Source organism: Macaca thibetana, chromosome 13 (genome assembly GCF_024542745.1).
Source record: "Macaca thibetana thibetana isolate TM-01 chromosome 13, ASM2454274v1, whole genome shotgun sequence".
Lineage (NCBI taxonomy): Eukaryota > Metazoa > Chordata > Mammalia > Primates > Cercopithecidae > Macaca > Macaca thibetana.
In genome coordinates this window covers 38,355,707-38,379,434 of record NC_065590.1, presented here as the reverse complement: position 1 = coordinate 38,379,434, position 23,728 = coordinate 38,355,707, and the positions used below count along the sequence as shown (strand labels likewise).

At 39.7% G+C, this 23,728-nt stretch overlaps 2 protein-coding genes across 4 annotated transcripts in view; one reads left to right on the top strand and one right to left on the bottom strand.

The window, feature by feature from the left end:
* The window catches only part of CNRIP1 (cannabinoid receptor interacting protein 1), a 1,091,934-nt gene that overhangs the window by 329,810 nt on the left and 738,396 nt on the right, over window positions 1–23,728 (bottom strand). The window lies entirely within an intron of this gene.
* LOC126934097 (NADH dehydrogenase [ubiquinone] 1 beta subcomplex subunit 3-like) lies at window positions 11,549–12,017 on the top strand. The gene has a single exon (XM_050754574.1). The coding sequence runs from the start codon at window positions 11,579–11,581 to the stop codon at window positions 11,873–11,875; it is 297 nt and encodes a 98-aa protein (XP_050610531.1). The 5' UTR covers window positions 11,549–11,578; the 3' UTR covers window positions 11,876–12,017.

Genomic DNA, 23,728 nt, shown 5'->3' with positions numbered 1-23,728 from the left:
CTAAGCTCCTTGTGCAGCCCTTCTCCTCTCATCTCTCATGGCGAGGGGCCTTGCATGCATGTATTCATGGTCAAGTTCTGTGCAAACTCTTCCTCCCACACTGCTCTATGGCCACCCTCAGGCCCAGAGGTCTGCACATAGGTGGTAAGGCTCTTCATCAGAAGGACTGGCTTGGGGAAGAAGACACATAGACCCTGGATGCCATTTGGACAGGGAATTACGGGTTCTGGATACCTGGAGTAAGTCTAGAGGGGGAAGCCTGGATTCAGGGTAGGCATGTCCCCCGGTTCCATGGACTTTTTGCCTTCAGTGAGGAGGGAGATGCAAGTGGAGGAGAGTTAAAACAGGAAGGCAAAACTGGAAACATGCGGGGCTCAGTGCGGTTCAGGTGCGGCAGGGGCTCAGGCTCTCCAGGTATACAGATGACACTGTTCCCACCTGTTATTTCGTTTGGACCAATTACACTTCCCCTAAGTCCTTCCCTTCCCTCTCATGCCTCCATGCTTATGAAGCATAGAATCTTTGAAAATGGACACAGTACCACCTGGATATGGCCTTCATTCATTTTTCTGTTTTCACCAGCTCTCAAATGTGAGTGATGAAGAGTTCCCTCCTAACCAGACAGCATGGTAAGGTATCCTCATTGATATGATTTGAGGGCAAGATATCCTTATTACTGGCCCCTGAATCCATCCTAGTCTTTGTTCCTTTGGATTAAGACTTGCTTTGCTTCTAAAATAGGGCTCCTCTTAGGAGGGATAAGCCACACATTTCTAGTCCTCAGTGGGAATGAAGTCATGTGATTCAGTGGCAGAGGATGCAGGTCAGATGCATCTTCCAGAAGTCTGTGCTGCCCTGAGCACCCAGGAAAGAAGGGGACATACAGACGGGTAGTGTTAGACCAAACAGTGAGCTTCAGTGACCCCACAGGTTGTTGAAGACTCATCCCACCTTCTAACCTGCCTCCTTTGTTTGATGTTTTGAGTTTTGGAGTTTGGTATTTTGGAGCTGGAAGATCTGAGAGACAGACTTGAGTCTGTCAACTGTGTAGCCCTGAACAAAGCCTCTCCGAGGGGACAAAGGTAACACCTGTGATACCTTCTGACCGAGTGGCTATGAGAAGCCAATGAGACAATACGTGGGAGATGCCTTCAACCACACAAGTTGTCAAAAGGATGGACTAGGAACTGTGTGTAGTGCGCCTGGACAAGAAAAACCTCTTACCTTCGCTTGTGTATCCAGAAACCTGGGCGTCTCCACTTTTATTTTTCTTTGTGTAAATTATTCCTTTGCACTTCTTAACAGTGCTGTATGCATTATGTGCCTAATAACATGGCTGTGCAAACAAGGTCATGAGATTTGCTCATAGATGCATAAAGGAAAGGGTGGCGAGTCTCCGGTTAGAAGATGAGTTTAGGGTTTTGGAAACTCCAGAATCGGAGTATCTTTGTGATCCTGGAAGTGCTGATCATCTTCCCATGCCTGTTTGCAGCCAGCATGAATCTGGGCAATGGGATCGTTGTTTCTCAGTCTGGTTTTCTTCTCACGAGTGTGTAGAGCTACAGCGTGGACTTGTCTTTTTCTTATTTAACTCTAGAGCAGCACACCTACAAGGTTTTTTAAGTGGCATGTGTGACATGTTCCCCTCCAAATATAGTCAACTCCTTATTTTGGGCAGCAAAGTTTATTTTGTATAGTTACTTTATTTCCCTGAAAGACACATTACAAAAATCTATTTATTTCTTCTATTAGATCACCCAATAGACTTACCCTACAATTTAATCATAATTTAATCATAATGCTCTTGGAGAATAAAATTAATTAAAATATTAGCCTAAACCAAATATGCATTGGAAGGCCATTTTTGTTTTTTATATAAAATCATATATTGCATTCTAAAATCTGGAAGGTTAGCTTTTGGATTAAAAAGTTAAAAATGATATAATTTATTGCATTATGTCCATCCCTTTCATTAAGAATGCTAAACAAGAGTTGATTGTATTAAACAGGAGGTTTTTATATGCGACAACCAAATCCCCCTCTGCTTTTCAGCCTAAAATGTATAAATTTTTCACTCAACTGTCTGTAATGCTTCCAAATATTAGTGTGTGCTTGTAATTTTATAGTGAATGAGAGTGTTGTGTTGTTATCAAGTGAAATGAAAATACCTGTATATATAGAAAATCATGGAGCGTCATGTCCTGTGTGTTCCACCTCCTTTCCTATCCTTTTCCTAGTTGTAGTGACATGGTTCTTTAAGTGAACACTAAGTAGTTTCCATGATCATATGATTTGTGAGATCAGTGCTAACTCATGCTGCAAACTTCCCCTCTCCATCCTAAAGAGATTTAACTGATTTATAGATCCGCTTCCTAGAAGTCTGCTCTGGTAAAACCATTAATACTTTTTAGTATCTGAGTGCCAAGACTTGAAATCTGAGGACCTGTTTATGTCTATTACATAAGCTAAGGCTAAACCTGAACAGGCTTAATATCCACACACGCAAAGTGAGCAAGAGACAAACCTATGTTATACCATGCCACGTTCAGATTTCATCCAACTAGCTGCCCGACTGATGGCTTCTCCAAAAACTGGCGGTAAGCCCCACAAAATGACACTTGTTCTATGTGTGTCCATTCTGTTCTCTAAATACTTTCAGTATGCAAACAGATAAGTACATTGTCTTATACGGAAGGATAAAGATGTGATTTTATAAAATCAAACTGTTTCCATAACTAAAGTATAAGGGCAGATTTACAGTAAAGCTTTTGGAGATTTCGTCTACTGAGTACAATTTGAAAAATAATTGGAATGACACTGAACAAGGCAATGTGGTGATCACTCCAGCAATCCCTGAAGCGTGAAACAAGTTCCAGGCTCCTTATGAAAAGGAATGCCAAAGAATTTGTGAGATGACCAGAAAATTATAAATATGAGTCTTATTCTTGAAAAATATATGATATATTTTGGACTATATCCACAAACAATGAGTCCAATTCTCTTTCCTACAGTCGAAGTGAGAATATCAAATTCAAATCACTCATTTCACAGCTGATAAAACTGAAGTCCAGAATGGGGAAGATATTTGTTTATGGTCACACATCTGGTCACTATGAGAGCCAGGGTCAGACCCCAAGGCTCCTGAAGTGGAGTCCAGGGCTCTTCTACCACAGCATTCCTGGATGCAGGGAGCATCAGAGTCTTAGAAAGGGCAGCATCCTTTTCAAGAACCCTTGAGGTGACTGTTCAACCCCTGTCTGGCCTTCTCTGGAGATCCCTTACTTAAGAAGTTTAGCAGAGACATTCCTAGTTCTTTTGCATGCCAAGTTTAGCTCATTCTACCCCTGGGAACTCACAGCATAGGCATGGAGACCAGGAGATTTTAAGGAAGAACTGCTAAAAAATGTTTACAGATACCCTTTCTTTACCTTGCCTAGTTGGGCATTCCTGGGAATCTAAAAGGAATGACACTAGGCCCCTGTTCATGAGAACAGCTGCCCTCCCCAGGAAATCAGAGGAGAGAAATAAAGAAGTCACACTTGGCTGGACGTGGTGGCTCATGTCTGTAATCCCAGCACTTTGGGAGGACGAAGCGGGCAGATCACGAGGTCAAGGGATCGAGACCATCCTGGCCAAGATGGTGAAACCCCATCTCTACTAAAAATACAAAAATTAGCTGGGCATGTGGTGCACACCTCTAACCCCAGCTACTCCGGAGGCTGAGGCAGGAGAATCGCTTGAACTCGGGAGGCAGAGGTTGCAGTGAGCCAAGATCTCACCACTGCACTCCAGCCTGATGACAAAGTGAGACTCTGTCTTAAAAAAAAAAGAAGCCACACTTGGCTGAACGTCCAGAGGAGTGGCCAGACCCTGTGTGCTCAGAGTTTAGTCACATTGAGGGCCACCTCCTGCCCCTGCTGGTGAGGACAAGAGAAGCGGGGAGGCTTTTGGAAGGAGGTGAGACTTGAGCTGAACAGAAGCAAAAGGTGCAGAGAAGCAAAAGATGAGCATTCCACCTGGCAAGAGAAACATTTATTTCTTCTTTCTTCTTTTTTTTTTTTTTTTTTTTTTTTTTTGAGACAAAGTCTCACTCTGTTGCCCAGACTGGTGTGCAGTGGTGTGATCCCTGCTCACTGCAACCTTCTCCTCCCAGGTTCAAGTGATCCTCCTGCTTCAGCCTCCTGAGTAGCTGGGATTACAGGCACCCACCACCACACCCAACTAATTTTTGTATTTTTAGTAGAAACTGAGTTCCACCATGTTGTCCAGGCTGGTCCTGAACTCCTGACCTCAAGTGATCCACCTGCCTTGGCCTCCCAAAGTGCTGGGATTACAGGCGTGAGCCATTGAGCCCAGCCTGAAAAACGTCTTTTATCTGCTTTTGGAGGCTGAAATTGCTCTTCGCTGGAGGGGAGGACCGCTCACACAATGATGGAATTGCCACCCCTGGTAGAGGCAGCTCAAAAACTGGAAAACACAGAGACATAAGAAAGGAATACCAGAGCCTTATCTGAGAGTGGGTTTTGATGGGATAGAGGCAGGAGGGCCAAGAGCAGAGAGAAACTGGCTGTATGAAATAGGTCTGTGTGATGGGGTGAGGGAGGCATTTCATAATTAGGAAAAAAAAGAATATGAAGGGAAAGGTTGTTGGAAACAAATTTGGCTGACTTTAATACTAACAGCAAGAAGAATCTGCCATGTATTGGGCTGGGCTGAGCATGTTACGGGAATTGTCTCAGTCAGTCCTCATACTCCCATGCTACAGATGAGGAAACAGCCTTAACTCACAGAAGTTGCTCAAGGTCACATAAGTGCGCTGAAATTTGAAGCCCAGTAGTTCAACTCCAGAGCTCAGCCTTTGAATCACTCTGTGCTGCAGCCTTTATATGATGTTTTTAGCCCTCCTTTAGGCTTTCTAGTAAACCAAATAAACACGTTTCTCCTTACGTTCAATCATTAAGTGATCAATCGACATCTAAATTAACCAGATTTTCTCAAAAACTGAGAATACCACCACTCCCATCTTTATTTTTCCTTCTCTGAGATGTTTCGTTGACCCGTAACAACTGACCGCAATGCAAAGGTCCTTAACTTTTAAGCGTCTTGGGAGCTTCTGGCATCCAGTGAAATTTATAGCTTCTTCCCAAAATAATGCTTTCAAATGTATTCAATAAAATACATAGGAATACGGAAGAAATCAATTCTATTAAAATGCAATTCTCAAATTAGTTTAAGTTTGTGGTATAATTATATAAATATTTATATTTCATTTCTTTATATTAAATCTTCAATGTCTTACATAATAATATTTAGCATCAGGCTAAAAACTACCATGATTTTGAAGTAGCAATGAATGTAAACGATATTTTGAGACCTCTCTCCAAACTCCGATGAGATGTAAAATATCTCTTGGCGACAGTCTCAGGGACTGCTAATTCTAGCATGGTTTGTTGCCTGCTTCATAATGGCAGGAAATGTGAAGTTCAATTACAGGTTAGTGAGAATAGCAATACATTTTTTTTCCCATCCAAGTTCACAGTCCCCTGAACTGGTTCAGAATACCTGCCTTGGGGGAGGCCAAAACACTGGAGTGAGCATTGGGAGAAATGGAGATGGCAGGAAAGAAGAGGCCCACAAATTTAAATGGAATTAAATCAATAGATCTTTACCGGACACTTTTCTTGTAAAGATGCCTCAGTGGGCCTTGTGGTTCACTGACTTTCTATCTCTCTGCCATCTCAATGGCCCCAGTTCTGATCTGCATGACAAAGATTCATCCAAGAAGCCAGGGAAGGTTTCTCCTAATGAACTGGCATTCCAGGACTCTTTCACGCAATTATTTAACAGATATTTCTTGTCCTAGGCTCAGATGTTACAAAGATGAATGACGCGATTCCAGCTTATGTCCCTGAATGATTGCTCTTAAGAAGAGAGGGTATTTTGGTTGCTGGGAAGCACAAAGAAACATCCTGTAAAAGCAGCATTGCAGATTTACTTACCAGGACTATTGCTTTACCCTCTTACTTATTGCTTTTTGTTCTTTCATGAATTATTTTGCTTCTGCTGGCCTCATTTCGATTTTGTTGGCCTTTTCACATATTCTTGAGTAGAGTGATAGACTTATTTTGTTTTTTTCTTGTATCTTAAGCAATTAAGGGAGTGAGTTTTCCTTTGAGCAGAGTTTTGCCTTTGGTTGGACATGTAGAGTCTCTTTAACTCTGACATAGCCCTTTTTATTCCATTATATTTGATATATATATATTGCTTAGTTCATGCTTTCCATATTCTCTTTATGTATTTAAGAGTTGAAACATTTTCATTTGTTTATTATTTCCTTTTGTTTTCCATGATTTTTTTTTCTTCCAGGGTAGACTGTTCATTTTTCTCTCTGTTTCTTTTTGTCTCTCTTATTGTTTGATTTCTTTTCCTTTGTCATAATTATGCATAGCTTTCCTGTTGTAATTATTTTTATTTTATTCATCTTGGACAGACCCAGCTCTGTTCCCCAGTGTGTTGACCAAATCAGGGTGGCTGAATTTCCCTTATTCTACTTCCTCTTTATCTGGTTGCTTCCTCTGTTTATAGCTTCAGTTAGAGAGTTGGTGCTCCACATTTCATACCGCTGAGGATGGGGGTGAGAGAACTCTTTGTAGCCACGGTTGGTGGGCTGTGTCTTCATTGTGTTACTTTATTAAAAGTTGTATTCTGGAATTCAGTTTTGCTGGTGCTGCATATCCCGTCTTTGGGAGTGATGCCCAGGGTTTTGGATTATTTTTCCAACTCAGAACTACTGAGCCTTCACTTCCATCAGTGATAACCTGCTCTAGATGAGTTATTCGTAGTTTTATCTTCTTTTTATACTCTTCCACTCATTTGTTGAGAAAATCAGAAGGCTTCTGGGTAGAGTATTTTACTCTTGCCTGTCTAGATCACCTCTCTACCTTGCTGTATTACCTAGAGACTGACTTTTGGACTATACCATTGAGCAATGTTTCCTTCTAGTTTCTTTCTGGATTAGGTCAATGGCAGACACCAATGGGACATTAGAGGATAAAGCAGATTGAGGTGAGGATTTGTTCAATTGAGTCCCAACTTTCCAGGTCATGAGGGCTGGCAGCCCCCTACCACTATTGGGCAGCTATCTGCTATAGCTGTTGGTCTCTTGGGGTCCTGGTAGCTGTTCCTCCCCTTTGCTCTCAGGCCTAGGGCCGGTAGGCTCCCTTTTTAATGACCTCAAGGCACTCTCCTCTCTCTTGCTGGTTCATCTTAGCTCTGGCCATACCATTGCAAACCTGTCTTTTATTCAAGTCTCCCCATTCCCTCTGTTTCCTGATAGTTCCCTGACTGGTGTAGTGCTGGTCATAGTACTATACATTGCAGTAGAAGAGGGTGATCTGGAGCTCCCCACGCATATCTCTTATGGGTCACTCACCCCAGAAAAGCCAAAATCAAGTTCTTGCCTTAGTTTTCTCTTTCAATTTTGCTAAATTAATGCCAGCAGGGGTTTCCTGAACACAGGTGACACCTTGACCCCAGCCGGTGTACAGGCTCTTTATACCATCACGAGAAGGAATTCAAGGATAAGTCAGAAAATAGTGAAAGTATGGAGATTTATTGCAAAGTGAAGAATACACACTTGAGAAAGGGGAGAGCAGGCATACTTAAGAGTCATGCACGAGGGATTTGAGGCTGCTACCTTTACGGGTTTCTCTAACCAAGGGGTGGAATATTCATGAAAACTCATGGAAAAAAGTGAAGATTTCTATGAACTGTGGTGCCACCCATTTTTACACCAAATATGGTGTTCCTGGAACTGTCATGGTGCTGTTGAGTGTGTGATTGAGTATGTTAACGAGCATATAATGAGGTCCTACGTGAAACCTAGGTCAAATCCAGCACCATGTTGGGTCCAGTCTGTCTTAGGCAGCTTGGTTCACACCCTGTTTTTCAGGGATTTATCAGCCCCTAGCTTCTGTGGCTATTTCAACAGTTTCCTTTTGCTAGACATGTGAAACCGCTACCTGGAATTTTCTGTTCTCCTGCAATCACTCTGTATTATTTCTGTCTCAAAATCATTTTTTCTTTTTAGAAATATTAGCTTTGGGTGGTTATTTTTTCAAACGTTTTCTTGTCTTTTTTCCGGTTAGTGAAAAACAAAATGGCAAATTCTGGCAGTTTCTCCCATTTCTGGTATGTCATTACCCATGGTGGTGGGAAGAAGCTTTTAATCCATAAGGGAACATTTAGTTTGTTTCTCTAAGATGTCTACCTCCCACAATCAGTGTGATTCCATCACAGTGAGGGGTATTTGCACGATTTTTTTTCAGAATTTTATCTACTGCCTTTCCTCATGGTACTACTTTTAAAGGGTGGAGTTGGAACCATTTTCCATCATATATGTATGAGTTTGTGCTCCTTCCTTAATTTGAGAACAGCCTTGGATTTTATCTATCACCTCTGGCTGTCTACTTATATAACTTACTGTTGCTTACTTCATAAGGTTTAATGATATATCTCTTTCTCTATATTTCCCTAGAAGACCATTGTGTGTGTGTGTGTGTGTGTGTGTGTGTATAGAAGATAACTATAGGAAGATTAATATGTTAGAAGGATTAGTGGCCAGAAAGAATGGGATCAGAGAGACCAATTAGGAGGTAGTAAAACTACAAAGGAAGACATGAATGGAGTGAAAGTCTTAAAGTGTTACTGGAGATAAGGAAGGAAGAGTAGGAGGGGATGATGGTGATATCTGGAGGTTGGATGACTGGCAATTCTGGAGCAGGAACTGGCTTAGGAGGCAGATAAGATGTTTATTATTATATATGTTAATTTTGAGGTACTGATAAAATAATTAGATATATCCAGCAAGTGGTTAGAAATTTCAATTGCGAGTTTAGGAGAAAATTGGAAATTAGAGAGACTTGGCTACCATTCACTTTGAACTATTACCAAGACCAGACTGTCAAATTAGACTCACAAATTAGAGCTCTTACTCAGTATCAGACTTCACTAATAATGTCAAGTCTAAAGAAATTAAGAAGTTGGGTAAAGTAAGAATGGTCTAGGGATAATTCAGTGGCCCCATAGATCCTCCTTTCTCACATTGGACATGGTCCTTGGCCCAAAACAAATGATGAGGTCTCTAAATGCAATTTTCGGTCACCTCACTAGGTGGGGAATATTTAGGTTATGAAACATTTCCTTTTTTCCCCTTTAAACACAGATCATTATAGGGATTTTGTGAGTTTTAAAAAAGCACTCATAAGTCATGAATCCATAAAAAATTAGTTTTATTTTACATAAGTAATCCTGAATGGGGATGTTTTGCTATGTGGATTATCTGTATGCAGATAAAGACTCTTGTCATATCAAACCATTAATCTATTTCAGGAGATGGAGTGACCAACAGGTTTCCAAGGAGATTCGACTGGGTTACCTACCTCCTTACCTTAAGAGAATTCCTCTGTTAATGAGTAAAAACTGACCACAGACTAGCTGCCTTAACATAATCCTTCCCTTGCATAAACTCAGTAATTGAAATATTTGGAATGGATAAGAAACTGAAAAGACAGAATCTATAGAGAAAATTAAAATAGCTATTTTACAAATAAGAGGAGAAATAGGAACCAGGAATGGTAAGGGAAAGAGAAAATTCAGATTATTCCAATTAAGAAAATGAATTTAGTGTGACTGGGAAGTTTAACTTTAATTTACTTTCCAGTATTCTCTTTTTACTGTGTAAAGGAATCAAAATGTCAAAATACCAATGCTACTTTTCAAAAAATTAGAAAATACAATCCTAAAGTTTATATGGAACCAAAAAAGAGCTCAAATAGCCAAAGCAATCCTAAGCAAGAATAACAAAGCTGAAGGCATCATATTATCCAACCTCAAATTTTACTGTAACACTATCGTAACCCAAAAAGCATGATACTGGTATAAAAAAAAAGACACATAGATCAATAGAACAGAATACAGAATACAGAAATAAACACAGATAACCCACATATCTACAGCCAACTCATCTTTGACAAAGTCAACAAAGACATACACTGGGGAAATAACACCCTTTTCAACACATGGTACTGGCAAAATTGGATTGTGATGTGTGGAAGAATGAAACTGGACCCTTATCTCTCACCATATACAAAAATCAACTCAAGATGGGTTAAAGACTTAAATGTAAGATCTGATACTAGAAAAATTCTAGAAGAAAATCTAGAGAAAACTCTTCCGGACATTGGTCTAGGCACAAAAATCATGACTAAGACCTCAAAAGCACAGGCCACAAAACTAAAAAATAGACAAATGGGACTTAATTAAACTACATGCCTCCTGCACAGCAAAAGAAATAATCAGTAGAGTGAACAGACAACCTGCAAAATGAGAGAAAATACTTGCAAACTGTAAATTCAACAGAGGGCTAATATCCAGAATTTACAAGGAACTCAAACAACTCAACAACAACAAAAAACAAATAACCCTATTAAAAAGTGGACAAAAGACAGGAATAGATATTTTTCAAAAGAAGACAAAAAAATGACCAACAAGCATAGAAAAAAATGCTCACATTTCTAATCATTGGGATATTGCAAATAAAAGCCACAATGAGATATCATCTTACACCAGTCAGAGTGGCTATTATTAAAATGTAAAAAACAAACAGATATTGGTGAGGATGCAGAGAAAAGGAAGCACTTATATACTGTTACTCGCAATGTAAATTAGTACAACCTCTATGGAAAACAGTATGGAAATTTCTCAAAGAACTACAAATAGAACTATCATTTGCTCTAGCAATCCCACTACTGAGTATCTACCCAAAGGAAAAGAAATCACTATACCAAAAAGATACCTGCACTCATGTTTCTCACAGCACTATTCACAATAGTAAAGATAGGGAATCTACCTAAGTATTCACCAACAGATGGTTGGAGAAAGAAAATGTAGTACATAGGACTACGTTTTCTTTGTAGTACACAGGAATATACTACATAAGAATATTGTTCAGCCATAGAAAAGAATGTAATCACATCTTTTGCAGCAACATGGATGAAACTGGAAGTCATTATCTTAAGTAAAGTAATTCAGAAACCGAGAGTCAAATACTGCATGTTCTTACTTATAAGTGGGAGCTAAATAATGTGTACACATGGACATACAATGTGGAATAATAGACACTGGAGACTTGGAAAGATGGGAGGTTGGGAGGGAGGTGAGGGATAATAAATGACCTAATAGGTCCCATGTGCATTATTTGAGTCATGGTTACACCAAAAGGCCAGATTTCACCACTACACAATATATCCATGTAGCAAAACTGCACTTGTATCCCTTACATTTATACCAAAAAAAAAAAAATCAAAATTTTACTTCAGAATAAAATTGTATTTCTCAGACTCCTTTGTGCTAAGAATGATCATGTGACTAAGTGCCTATCAGTAAAACCTAAGAGGAAACTTAAGAAAGTATGGAACTTGCTTCTCTAAAATGAGAAGTGCTTTCTCTTTCCCTTCCAAAATTCTGCTGTTTAAAATGCGATGCAGAAGTGTCCTGAGAGGTCAGATTGAATTCAGACATGGCCCACGGACATGGACGTGAACATGGACACCATAAAATGGAACTTCCAGATTATAGACAATGGAAGATAGAAGGGACACCATTAGAAGATATCCAGAAGAAGCTGGCTGCAAAAGGGGTAAGGGATCCATGGGGCCGCAATGAAGCTTGGAGATACATGGGCGGCTTTGCAAAGAGTGTTTCCTTTTTTGATGTATTCTTTAAAGGATTCAAATGGGGATTTGCTGCATTTGTGGTAGCTGTAGGAGCTGAATATTACCTGAATTCCCTGAATAAAGATAAGAAGCATCACTGAAGATAATACCTAGAAGTATCATAGTGGTTTCTTAACTCTCCAAAATAAGATTTCTTCACTATAACCTACTCATCTGGGTTGTCCCTTACAGAATATTAGTAAGATTTAATAAAGTAAAATAAAATATATATATGCCAAAAAAAAAAAATGCGATGCAATGGCTGAAGCTCCAGGAGCCATCTTGGATGATAAAAATCAGTCTTGCATTGTAGGCATGGTGGTCCAGAGAGCAGAAAAGATAATGGGCCCATGATAACCTGTGGTGTCCATGCCAACACTGGACTGATTATCTTCACTTCTCCTAAGTGAGATACCAATAAGCTTTCATCTGGTTTAGGTCACTGTCCATGGAGTTCTCTTCCTAGTTGCTACCTTAGGAAAAGTACCCTTAACTGGACACCCAGAATAACTCAGTATCAGTTAGCTCTGACTACGTTTCGTCTTCCACATAATCACCATCTTTTCAACAAAGGTTGCATTGTCAAACTACATGGATGGGATATCAATATTCTCCAGCATATTAGGACCTTAATAAAAAGAGAATCTAAACATGTTTAGTTTACCACACCTGTGAGGACTTTTTTTTTTTTTAACCTGATCTTAAGGTGCATTCTCTTTATCATAGGCAAGTTTTTCTTTTTGAGGATAAGATCTACCTAAATATTCATTTTGACTATTGTGATATGGGATATAACAATATATTACACTATCAATTCGAGTTAATCCAGTGTCTCTGTGCACTCTATTAAGTACTTTACAAGCATAATTTTATTTAATCCTTATAATCTTGTGACTGGGTGGTACTAGTGTTCCTGAGAGTCACTTGTCCAGTAAGTGGTTAGCCTACAGTTCAGAAGCAGGCTGTTTTGGTTTCAGAACATGAGGTCACTAGGCTACACTATTTTTTAGCTTCTAGGGTCTCTTTTTTTTTTTGTACTGAAAGGGATGAAACCAAGGATTGGAAAGAATACCTCTAACTGACACTGAGATGGAAAACCTTGTGTGGTCTTTCCTTTAACCCCTCTATGTCTGCTAATGTACAGAGGAGTGTTTGAGGACATAGGCTCATTGTAATGAGAATTAACTAAGTGCACAACATTTCTGAGCTTTTGCCCTTTGCCCTAAAGCAAAAAGGCAACAGGTGGGACAGATAGATCCAATGGAGTTGTCAGCTTCCATGCACTGATAATTAGAAAAGACCCCCAAACTGGCCACTAAGATGGGAGTTCTGAGGCTATGGGTAGTAGAGAAGCAGGTACCTATGATGCTGTTTCAAAACTGAACTCTGAAATGTCAATACCAGAAAGTTAAAACGAATAGATGATTAGGAGTAGGCTTGGAGAAACTTGGGGTTAAAACAGTTCTCATGAGGCATTAAAATGTAGTCCTATAGCTCTCTGACTTTTTTATTTAGGAAGTGGGTCAACCAAAGTCTTCCATGAATTTCAAGGAAGAACAGTTTGAACATCAATAAACAGTAAACACACTAATGAGCACATTTTACTTTTTAACAGCATTGTAAAACTATGGGACAAAGAAGGTCATCTTCATCTGGACATACACAGAAACATATAGAATCCTTGAATTAGCACAGGCATTAGTGTCATTATTTTTGGAAACTGCAAAGAAAAAATATCTAGAGTCTCAAAATAGCAGTTTGCAAAAGAAAGTATTCCTTATTCCAGCTGTACATTCAGACATTTAAAATAACTCTTTTTCTTTTCTTTTCTTTTCTTTTCTTTTTTTTTGAAATGGAATCTTGCTCTTGTTGCCCAGGCTGGAGTACAGTGGCACGATCTCAGCTCACTGCAACCTCTGCCTCCCAGGTTCAAGCAATTCTGCCTCAGCCTCCTCAGTAGCTGGGATTACAAGTGCCCGCCATCACACCCGGCTAATTTTTGTACTTTTAGTAGAGACGGGGTTTCACCATGTTGGCCAGGCTGCTCTCGAACTCCTGACCTCAGGTGACCCGCCTGCCTCGGCTTCCCAAAGTGCTGGGAATACAGGCGTGAGCCACCACGCCCGGTCTAAAAGAACTTTTTGACTGCTAGGAAGAGGTTGGGTCTTCAGATGAAATCTTCTCAGGAGTCAATCAGCGTATCCATGGAGACATCACCAAACCAAGTAAGTACACCACCCGCCTCAGCCTATCCCGGTAGGGTAGAGTACAGCGATATTGCATTGCTTAAGTCCTCCCTGTCTATATTACAGCAGGAAGTTCTGGCACGATCATCTTTCCAACTACTGCTGAGGCTTCTGAAGGTCTAAGTCTCACACATTCCTTTTTGATCTTTGCCCATCAGTTCAGCTGGTCAGCTCACTCCAGCTGTTGCTGGAGTCTGTGGGCTGTGCCCCTCCACGTGGGGGCTCCCACCAACTGCATGGTGTAGGAGCTTGTCTACCTCTTCCAAAATTCCCCAACATAGGAGAGAGGAGAAAACCCTTCTTCCTTCAGTCAAGGATGAGGCTGCGTGCATTTCCTTTGATAGGATTTCCCTATCTTTTATTCACTCGTAATGGCTTACTATGAGTGAATCTCTTATTCACTCATAGTGGTTTACTATTCTCAAAATCTGAATATGTTCAGTATTTAATAGGTGGGACACTAGTAGCCCACCTTGGATAGACTTATGCCCGTGAAACCTAATTCCTTCCTTCATCCAGTGTGAAGTGAGGAGTAGTTGGCCCTCATGCATGGTCTCGATAATGTGACCTTCACTGAGTAAATACTTGGGCAGAAATATACACACACATCTACTAAAAACAAACACTTCTTTTCAAGGATTGTTCACAATCCACATTTGGGGTGTGCCTGGGGTCGGGGAGGGGTCCTTTCTCACTGCAGGGACACAGTCTCACTAAAGATATAGCTAATTACATTACGAAAACGACATTAGTCTTGGTCTGAAGAATCAGCAGTCAGGTAATGAACAATGAGTGAGTATTACATGTATGTATAAATACACACACACGGGAGTGCATGCACACACACACACACAGAGGCTCCAGTTGCCAACCCTACACTGTTATGCTGAAGATACCTGCCAAGTCCTTCCCTGGGAGACAAGGCATTTTTGGGACGTGAGGTTATTGTTTAGGGTAAAATGAACTTCTTGTATTACCACTGGATTTCTCCTCATTTGTTTCTCTACATCCCTCTTATAAGTGGGGAATTCCATAGGAGCTGACAGTGTAAATGGTCTTCTCAGAAATCCCTCCCTACGGTTTAAAGAAAACCTATCCCCCCCTCACATTCTGGCATGGAGCTGAGAGAAACCTGCACAGCTGTGAAAGGTAGATGAGCATTACTGAATTCTCTCTAAACCATCAGTCAAGAATCACTTTCCTGGAGAATTTAGCTCTCTGGGGACTGAGAATCCTTTTCCCTTTGCAGTGCCCCAGGGGAAGCATTTTATTCATGCAGATAACAAACCTAGGCATCCTGCTGGCTTGTTTACATACTTAATAGAAATGCGTTTTCCTCCCCATCCGTGCTTGAGGCTTGGCCAGAAGGGAGTCATCTCTGGGACTAAGAAATGTCAGAGCGTACTGCTTAGCCCAGATACTATGCTTGCTGATACTCCAGGGCTTATGGGTGGAACAAAAATGAAACCAGTTTGTTTTACTTTGTACAACCTTTATTATTTTTTAGATTGAAAATTCAGGATTTTTTTTTTAAACAACCAGTGAAGTTGGTATCATTCTTTTCACCCAAAATTATTCATTCCCTATTTATTTAACAAAGAATTATTTAATGCTACTACGTACCAGTACCACGTAGGTGTTGAGAATTCAGCAAAGAACAAGACAAAGTTTCAGCCCTCATGGAACTTACAGTCTAGATCAATCAATCAAACAAACAAACAAAAAACCAGAAAAGAGTATTTCATAAACATAATTTCTGATAGCAGTAAGTATTATGAAAAAAAGGAGAGCAGAGTAAAGGGCCGGGAGGTGACAATCGAAGGAATGAGGCAGAAAGGAATTGGAGGTAGTTTAGATTGAGAGGTCAGGAATAGCTTGGTTTCTTGAACACTGAGACTGTTACCGGAAAGGGTCCCAATCCAGACCCCAAGAGAGGGTTATTGAACTTCACACAAGAAAGAAGTCAGGGCGAGTCCCTAGAGTAAAGTGAAAGTAAGTTTATTAAGAAAGTAAAGGAATAAGAAACGGCTGCTCCACAGGCAAAGCAGTGGCATGGGCTTCTTGACCGAGTATACTTGTAGTTATTTCTTGGTTATATGCTAAGTGAGGGGTGGGTTATTCATGAGGTTTCCAGGAAAAGGGGGCTATTTTCTGGAACTGAGAATCCCTCTCCTTTTTAGACCATAAAGGGGAACTTCCAGACATTGCCACGGCATTTGTAAAGGGTCATGGCGCTGGTGGGATGTCTTTTAGCATGCTAATACATTATAATTAGCATATAATGAACTGAGCAGTGAGGATGACAGAGGTCACTTTCATCACCATCTTGGTTTTGGTGGGTTTTGGCTAGTTTCTTTACTGCATCCTGTTTTACCAGCAGGGTCTTTGTGACCTGTATCTTTGGTTGACCTCCTATTTCATTTTGTGACTAGCAATGCCTAACCTCCTGGGAATGCAGCCCAGTAGGTCTCAGCCTTATTTTACTCAGCCCCTATTCAAGATGGAGTCACTCTGGTTCAAATGCCTCTTACAAGATAAAGAAGCCAGTCCTGCAAATATCTGGGAGAACTTTCCAAGTAGTGGAACTTGCAAGTCCAGAGTCCCAAGACAGGGGAAGCTTGGAGAGATGAGGAACAGTAAGAGGCTAGTGTGGCTGGAGTAAAGAGGGCGTGAGTGGGGCTGACATTGGAGAGGAGGCCATACTGCAGATCACCCAATCCCTCACAGGTCATGGTAGAGTGTAAATTTTTTCCCTAAATGTGAGGGGAGTTTGCCAGAGAGTTTTAAACAAGGAATTGACTTGGCTCTAAATTAGGGTTTAAAATTAAGCACTTGGCCCATTGCCATGAAAGTCATTGGGGAAGGGAGGGGAGTGGGCAAAGTTGGAAGCTGGGAGACCACCTATGACTGGCTTTAATTTCTGGAAGCCTTCCATTCCATCAAGTTTTTCACTTCTGTTTCTATATTTTTAATTGCTAAGACTCTATTAGTGCTCCAAATATTCAATTTTTATAGCATTCTTTTCTTGTATCTTAGATATATTTTTTTCTCTTATCTTTCAGAGGATATTATTGTTGCTTTGTGAACTTCTCTTTTCTTTGAATTGTCTCTATTGCTAGCAAGTGTGTTGTATTTTATTAATTATTATCATTTTCTAGGCTTAGTGCTTAAGGACATAGACACGTGACAGATTGCCAGCTTAGAATAACAGCTTCTCAGCTTACAGTGTGACCTTGGGCAAGTTACTTAATGTCTCCATGCCTCAGTTCCTTCACCTTCTCCATGGACATAATAATAGTATTTACTTAAATGGTGATTGTGAAGATTAAGTGTGTAAATATACATAAAGTACTTAGAATAGTACCTAGCTCACAGCATATGCTTAATAAGAATTAACCCTTACTTTTTTCTATTTGCTTTGGTCTATCTCTTATATTAGATGCTTTCCTCAGGTTGCCTGGTTATTCTTGACTCTTCATTCATATTTAAGAATGAGGCACTGATAGGCTGTCTTGGAGCTCTGGGCATAAAGAGAAGGCTCGTTCACTATGGACATGATACTAGAGTCTGTAGCTGGGCTAGATCTTTTGGGAACAGGATTTATCTTCAGTTCTTTTCTCTTGGGCTGGTACAATTCAGAGAAGGATCTCCCAATGTTCTTTTTGGGTTCTCTACATTCAGGTTGTAAACTTTAACGTCAATCCCCTATTTTCTGATGTTACCCCTTCTGTGTTTTAAGGCCCGAATCTTCAATACCTATGTTAATCCTCTTTAAAGAATAGCCTTCTAGTTTTATCTTAATAGGTCAGAGCAGACTTCCAGGTCAGTAATGATAGGAAGAGATCTGGAGTCAAAATTTTTTCCAACAGACTTTCTTTTCATCTCCCTGCTTTCAACCTCATCTTTACCCTCGCTTCCGAAGATGCCAAGTCCTACTAATTCCTGGACCACTAGGGGGTTCAATGGTTCAAACATAACTGCTTCTCAGCTTTCCTCACTGATTTTCGGGACTCAGCCTTCTTGGACAACTAAGTTCATTTGCTTTCCAGCTTCTAAATTTCATTACCTTATTTCCATTCCTGCTTTTATTTTCTTTGTTAAACAAAATCTCTTTGCAGTCATTTTCATGAGGTTTAGGAAACATTAGAGACTCACGTGAGTCTTTAATCTGTCGTGTATAACTGGATGTTCAGCCCCTAATTTTAAAAGTTTGAAGTCTGAGGTCCAGGAAGGCCACATAGCTGGTTGGAAGTAACATGGAGTGGAGATTGGGGTCTTTGATTTGTGGCCAAAAACTCATCCTACTACTTCACTCTGCCCCTCAGAAGTCTCAGGAGACCTGATCTGATAAAGTTGGGCAGGTTTTCTTCTCAATCTCAATGGCCAAGGACAAAGAGTCTACTCTGGCCCCCAGCCTCAGTAAAGCCCCAGAGAGCAGGTTAAGTTGTGATTCTTCATTGTCTTTGAGTCCTCACCTATGGAGCCATGGTGTGTACTTGGGGGAGCAACTAGACGTCTTAACTTTCCCTCACAGTGGGCTAATGCCCAAAGGAGGCTCCTTATTCTAATAAATTCTCATAAAACGGTAAAATTTTCCTGTATTTTTTAATAACGTGATGGATATTTTCTCTCAGGAAAATACAAATAGGCTATGAGACAACATGTATAAGATAAAGCAATGTGATGAAATATAGGGAGTGAGTTGGGGGGAAATGGCCTCAGTGAGAACCTAACTAGGGCCAGGATCAAATGAAGCCAATTAAGAGGAGAAGAGAAATGTTAGAGCAGGATGGGCCAGAACAAATTATTTGGAAGGTTTTGTCTGCTATGACTTTTATAATTTTTGGTTGTGAATATCCTAATTATGAAAGAGAAGACTTTGCAAGAATATGTGTCAGAAGGCTTAACTCTTGATTTTGTTGCAATTTAGAACAATAGATGACAAGGCTTGGCATCTTATCGGTGTCTACCTGCCAGCCCAAGTACACCTGGTGTGACCCTGGGCAGAGCCATTCCTGATACATGATGAGCTGTAAGAAACCAAATCCCCAGTGGATCTGGGCTTCTATTTCAGCAATTGTCACAGAGCCTCTCTCAAACCCAGGTTATACCCTTGCTACTCAGTCTAGTATTGATGCTCCCACCTAAAAATACCTCAATCAAAGCTTTTACAGAACTTTTTTTTTTTCCTTTTCAACTTTTATTTTAGATTCAGAAGATACATGTGCGGATTTGTTACCTGAGTATATTGTGTGATACAGAAATTTGGGGTATGAATAACCCCATCACCTACATAATGAGCATAGTACCCAACAGTTAGTTTTTCAACCGTTCTTCCCCTCCTTCCATACTCTAGTCATCTCCAGTTTCTATTGTTGCCATCTTTATGTCTATGAGCATCCAACGTTTAGCTCCCACTTGTCAATAAAAACATGCAGTATTTGGTTTTCTGTTCCTGTGTTGATTCACTTATGATAATGACCTCCGGGTGCATCCATGTTGCACAAAGGACATGATTTTGTACTTTTGTATGGCTGCGTAGTATGGTGTATATGTACCATATTTTCTTTATCTAGTCCCCCATTGATGGGCACCTAAGTTAATTCCATATCTTTGCTATTGTAAATAGTGTTGCAATGAACATACTAGTGCACGTGTCTCTCTGGTTGAATGATTTCCTTTCTTTTAAATATATACCCTGTAATGGGATTGCTGGGTCAAATGATCGTTCTATTTTAAGTTCTTTAAGAAATCTCCAAACTGCTTTCCACAGTGGCTGAACTAATTTACATTTGCAACAACAGTGTATAAGCATTCCCTTTTCTCTCAGCCTCACCAACATCTGTTGTTTTTTGACTTTTTAATAATAGGTATTCTTACTGGTGTGAGATAGTATCTCATTGTGGTTTTGGTATACATTTCTCTGATGATTAGTGATGATAAGGATGTTTTCATATTATTTGTTGGCTGCTTATATGTCTTCTTTTGAGAAGTGTTCGTTCATGTCTTTTGCCCATTTTTAATGGAGTTGTTTTTGGCCTGTTGAATTTTTTTTAGTTTCTTACAGATTCCGGATATTAGACCTTTGTCAGATGCATACTTTGTGAATGTTTTCTCCTATTATGTAGGTTGTCTGTTTGCTCTGTTGGTAGTCTCCTTTGCTGTGCAGAAGGACGTCAGTTTAATTGTCAACTTTTCTTTTTCTTGCAACTGGGTTTGAGGACTTAGTCATAAATTATTCCCCAAGGTCCGTGTCGAGAATGGCATTTCCTAGGTTTTAGAATTTTTTGTTGTTGTTGTTAAAACAGGGTCTCACTCTGTCACCCAAGCTGGAGTATAGTGGCACAATCTTGACTCACAGCAGCCTCAACCTTCCTGGGCTCAGGTGATCCTCCACCTCAGCCTCCTGTGTAGCTGGGACTACAGGTGCCTGCCACTATGCCTGGCTAATTTTTGTATTTCTTGTAAAGACAGAGATTTGCCATGTTCCCCAGGCTGGTCTTGAACTCTTGGCCTCAAAGGATCTACCCACTTGGCCTCTCAAAGTGCTGGGATTACAGGTGTGAGCCACTATGCCTGGCCTTATTCTAGGATTCTTATGATTTGAGATGTTACACTAAGTCTTTGATCCATCTTGGGTTAATTTTTGTATATAGTGAAAGGTAAGGGTCCAGTTTCATTCTTCTGCATATGGCTAGCAAGCTATTCCAGCACTATTTATTGAATAGAGGATCCTTTCCCCAGTGCTTATTTTGGTCAACTTTGTCAAAGATTTGATGGCTGTAGGCGTACAGCTTTATTTCTGCATTCTCTATTTTTCTACAGAACTTTTAGTGTTTATAAACTGAACATATACAAGCTGGAAGACAAGGTAGCAATTATTTAATCTAACCTCTTTGTTTTATAGTAAAGAAAGTTTGGCTCTAGGAATTTGCTGAAGATTACATAACTAATTGGTAGCAGGATTTTAGAAAAATTGTATTCCCATTCAGTTAGGGTTGCAGTGGAAGTTCAAAGTTGTTACTTCATGCATTCACTTAACAAATACTTATTATAGGCCTACTATGTGGCAAGCAGTGCTCTAAACACTAGAAGTCTGGTGGGGGGAAAATCAGAAAAAGCTTTGGCTTCATGGAGTTTATATCCTTGTGGGGATAGACAGGGAATAAACAAATGAATATATACTGTAGAATATGAAAAAAAATTTAAAAGGCCAACAGCAATTGGGGATGATGGTTATTTTAGATTGATGGCTGTTTTAGATTTAGTTTTCTTGAAACAGCTGGCATGAGAGCAGACACCTCAATAAGGTAAAGGAAAAAGCTGTTGTCATATCTGAGCAGAAAATTCCAGGTTGAAGAAAAAGTGCAAATGCCCTGAAATGGGAAAAAGACCAGAGTGTTTAAGGAATAGTGAGAGGGCCAGGGTAGGTGGTGCAGAGTGAATGGAATGGAGGAAAATTAGTGATACAAACTGGGGAACCAGAAACCAAATTACACGGGACCATGTAATCCATGGAAGGACTTTGTATTTTATTCTAAGTGTTGGGGAAGCCATAGGGGAATTTTGAGTGGAGGAGTAATCAGTACGAAGTGCCTTTAACATGTGCACACCCCCTATCATGTGTAGAATAGACTGTGGTTGCAGGGGTGGGAGAAGGAGGCCAGTTAGGAAACACTAGTCCAGGTGAGATATAAATGTGTACTAGGCAAGTTTCTTAGTCTGTTTATTAGTCTCACACTGCTAATAAAGACATACCAAAGACTGGGTAGTTTATAAAGGAAAGAGGTTGAATGGGCTCACAATTCCACATGGTTGGGGAGGCCTCACAATCATGGTGGAAGATGAAGGAAGAGCAAAGGAATGTCTTACATGGCAGCAAGCAAAGAGAGCATGTGCAGGGAAACTCCTCTTTTAGAAACCATCAGATCTCCTGAGACTTATTCACTATTCATAAAAACAGCACTGGAAAGACCCGCCCTCCCCCATGATTCAATTACCTCCCACTGTGTCCCTCCCATGACATGTGGGAATTATAGGAACTACAATTCAAGATGAGATTTGGACGGAGACACAGCCAAACCATATCTGTAAGGTAGTCATATTCAGCTTCACTTTAAAATTCATGCCATAAATGTAGTTAGGTTTTAATGGAAAGTTCACATTTTTCTAGCAAATCCACAGTAATTAAGATGCTCTTTCCTGCATGTGTGGTGGGCCAGGGGCAGAACACACATGCACAGGTATGTGCCCATATGTGTTTGACAGCCCAAATGGGATATCGGATCTATTTGGGAGGACTATGTCAATAGGAAAAGTGGATGGATTCAGGCTATATTTTGAATTTGATTCCAATAGGACTTTACCAGTATTAAATATAGGAAGACAGAAGTGTTGGGGTGCTTTCAAGGTTTTTCCTGAAAAACAGGGCAAAGAGTGATAACATTTCATGTATTGAGAGTGCTGGGGAAAACCAGGTTTTGGGAGAGTAGTAAGATATTTAAAAAAAGTAAGTTTAAGTGTTAAGTTAGATGAAGGAATTGAGAAGGTACTCAGATATACCATTCTGGAAATCTTGAGAAAAACAGGGACTAGAAAAACAGGGTCTAGACATTATTTAATGCCATTGGATCACATGAGATTGTCTAGAACGTAAGTATAGAAAGAAGAGATGGCCAATGATTAAGTCCTGGAACAGTAGCAAACAGAGGCTGTGTGAAAGAAGAGGAGGCAATAAATGTTACCAAGAAGGAAGGAGTTAAGAATTAAACAAATGGGTCCTGTGTACTAACATACACCAGGCTGTTCAGCTATGCTGGAAGCAGCACATAAACATTCGTTGATTCATGTATTCATTTATTTAAATATTTATTTAGAGAGAAAAGGTCCCTTACTTTCCCACATAGAACTTAGTCTCTCATGGTGGAAGGTAGGCCACAGCCTAGTAAACAAAAATTCAGAAATCAGAAATTAATAACACAGAAAACAATAAAAATTAAAATTTGGATGGTCAATAAAACCAGTGAAGTTTGTTCTTTAAAAAGACCAGTAGAAGAGGGAAATCCCTCTCAAAATTGACAAAGGAAACAAGAAGGCAGAAAAAAATATTATGAAAGTACGATATAAGTACAAATAGAGTAGCTATTTTAAAAATCATAAGACATTATCATGAACAACTTTATGCCAATATATTTTAAAAGCTTAAGTATCCAACAACCACAAAATATACATTGATTTTCCAAGATAGATTATAGGCTGGGTCATAAAACAAGTTTTAATAAATATCAAAGAATTGACATCAGACAGAGTATGTTCTCTGACAAATGTGATTGGATTATAAATCAGTATCAATTATATAGCTAAAAGAATTCTTCAGAGTTTAGAAATTAGGCAGGACATTTAAAAATAACACAATGATTCAAAGAAGAAATTATAAGGAAAAAATATTTTGAACTGGATGATAATAAAATCAGTATTTGTGGGATCCAGCTAAAGCAGTTCTTAGAAAAAATTTATAGTTTTAAATGCTTATATGACCTAAGTTTTCACATGAATACTCCAGAAATGAAAGAGAAAAGTAAATCTAAAAGAAGTAGAATAAAGTAAATAATAAAGATAAAAACAGAAATTTTAAAACACAAAGAAGGCTGAAAAATGAACAAATTTGAAGTTTGTTCCTTGAAAAGATTAATAAATTGATAGATCCTC

Excerpts from the sequence above, each read along its gene's own strand:
- LOC126934097 (XM_050754574.1), top strand. The coding sequence starts at position 11,579 with ATGGCCCACGGACATGGACGTGAACATGGACACCATAAAATGGAACTT.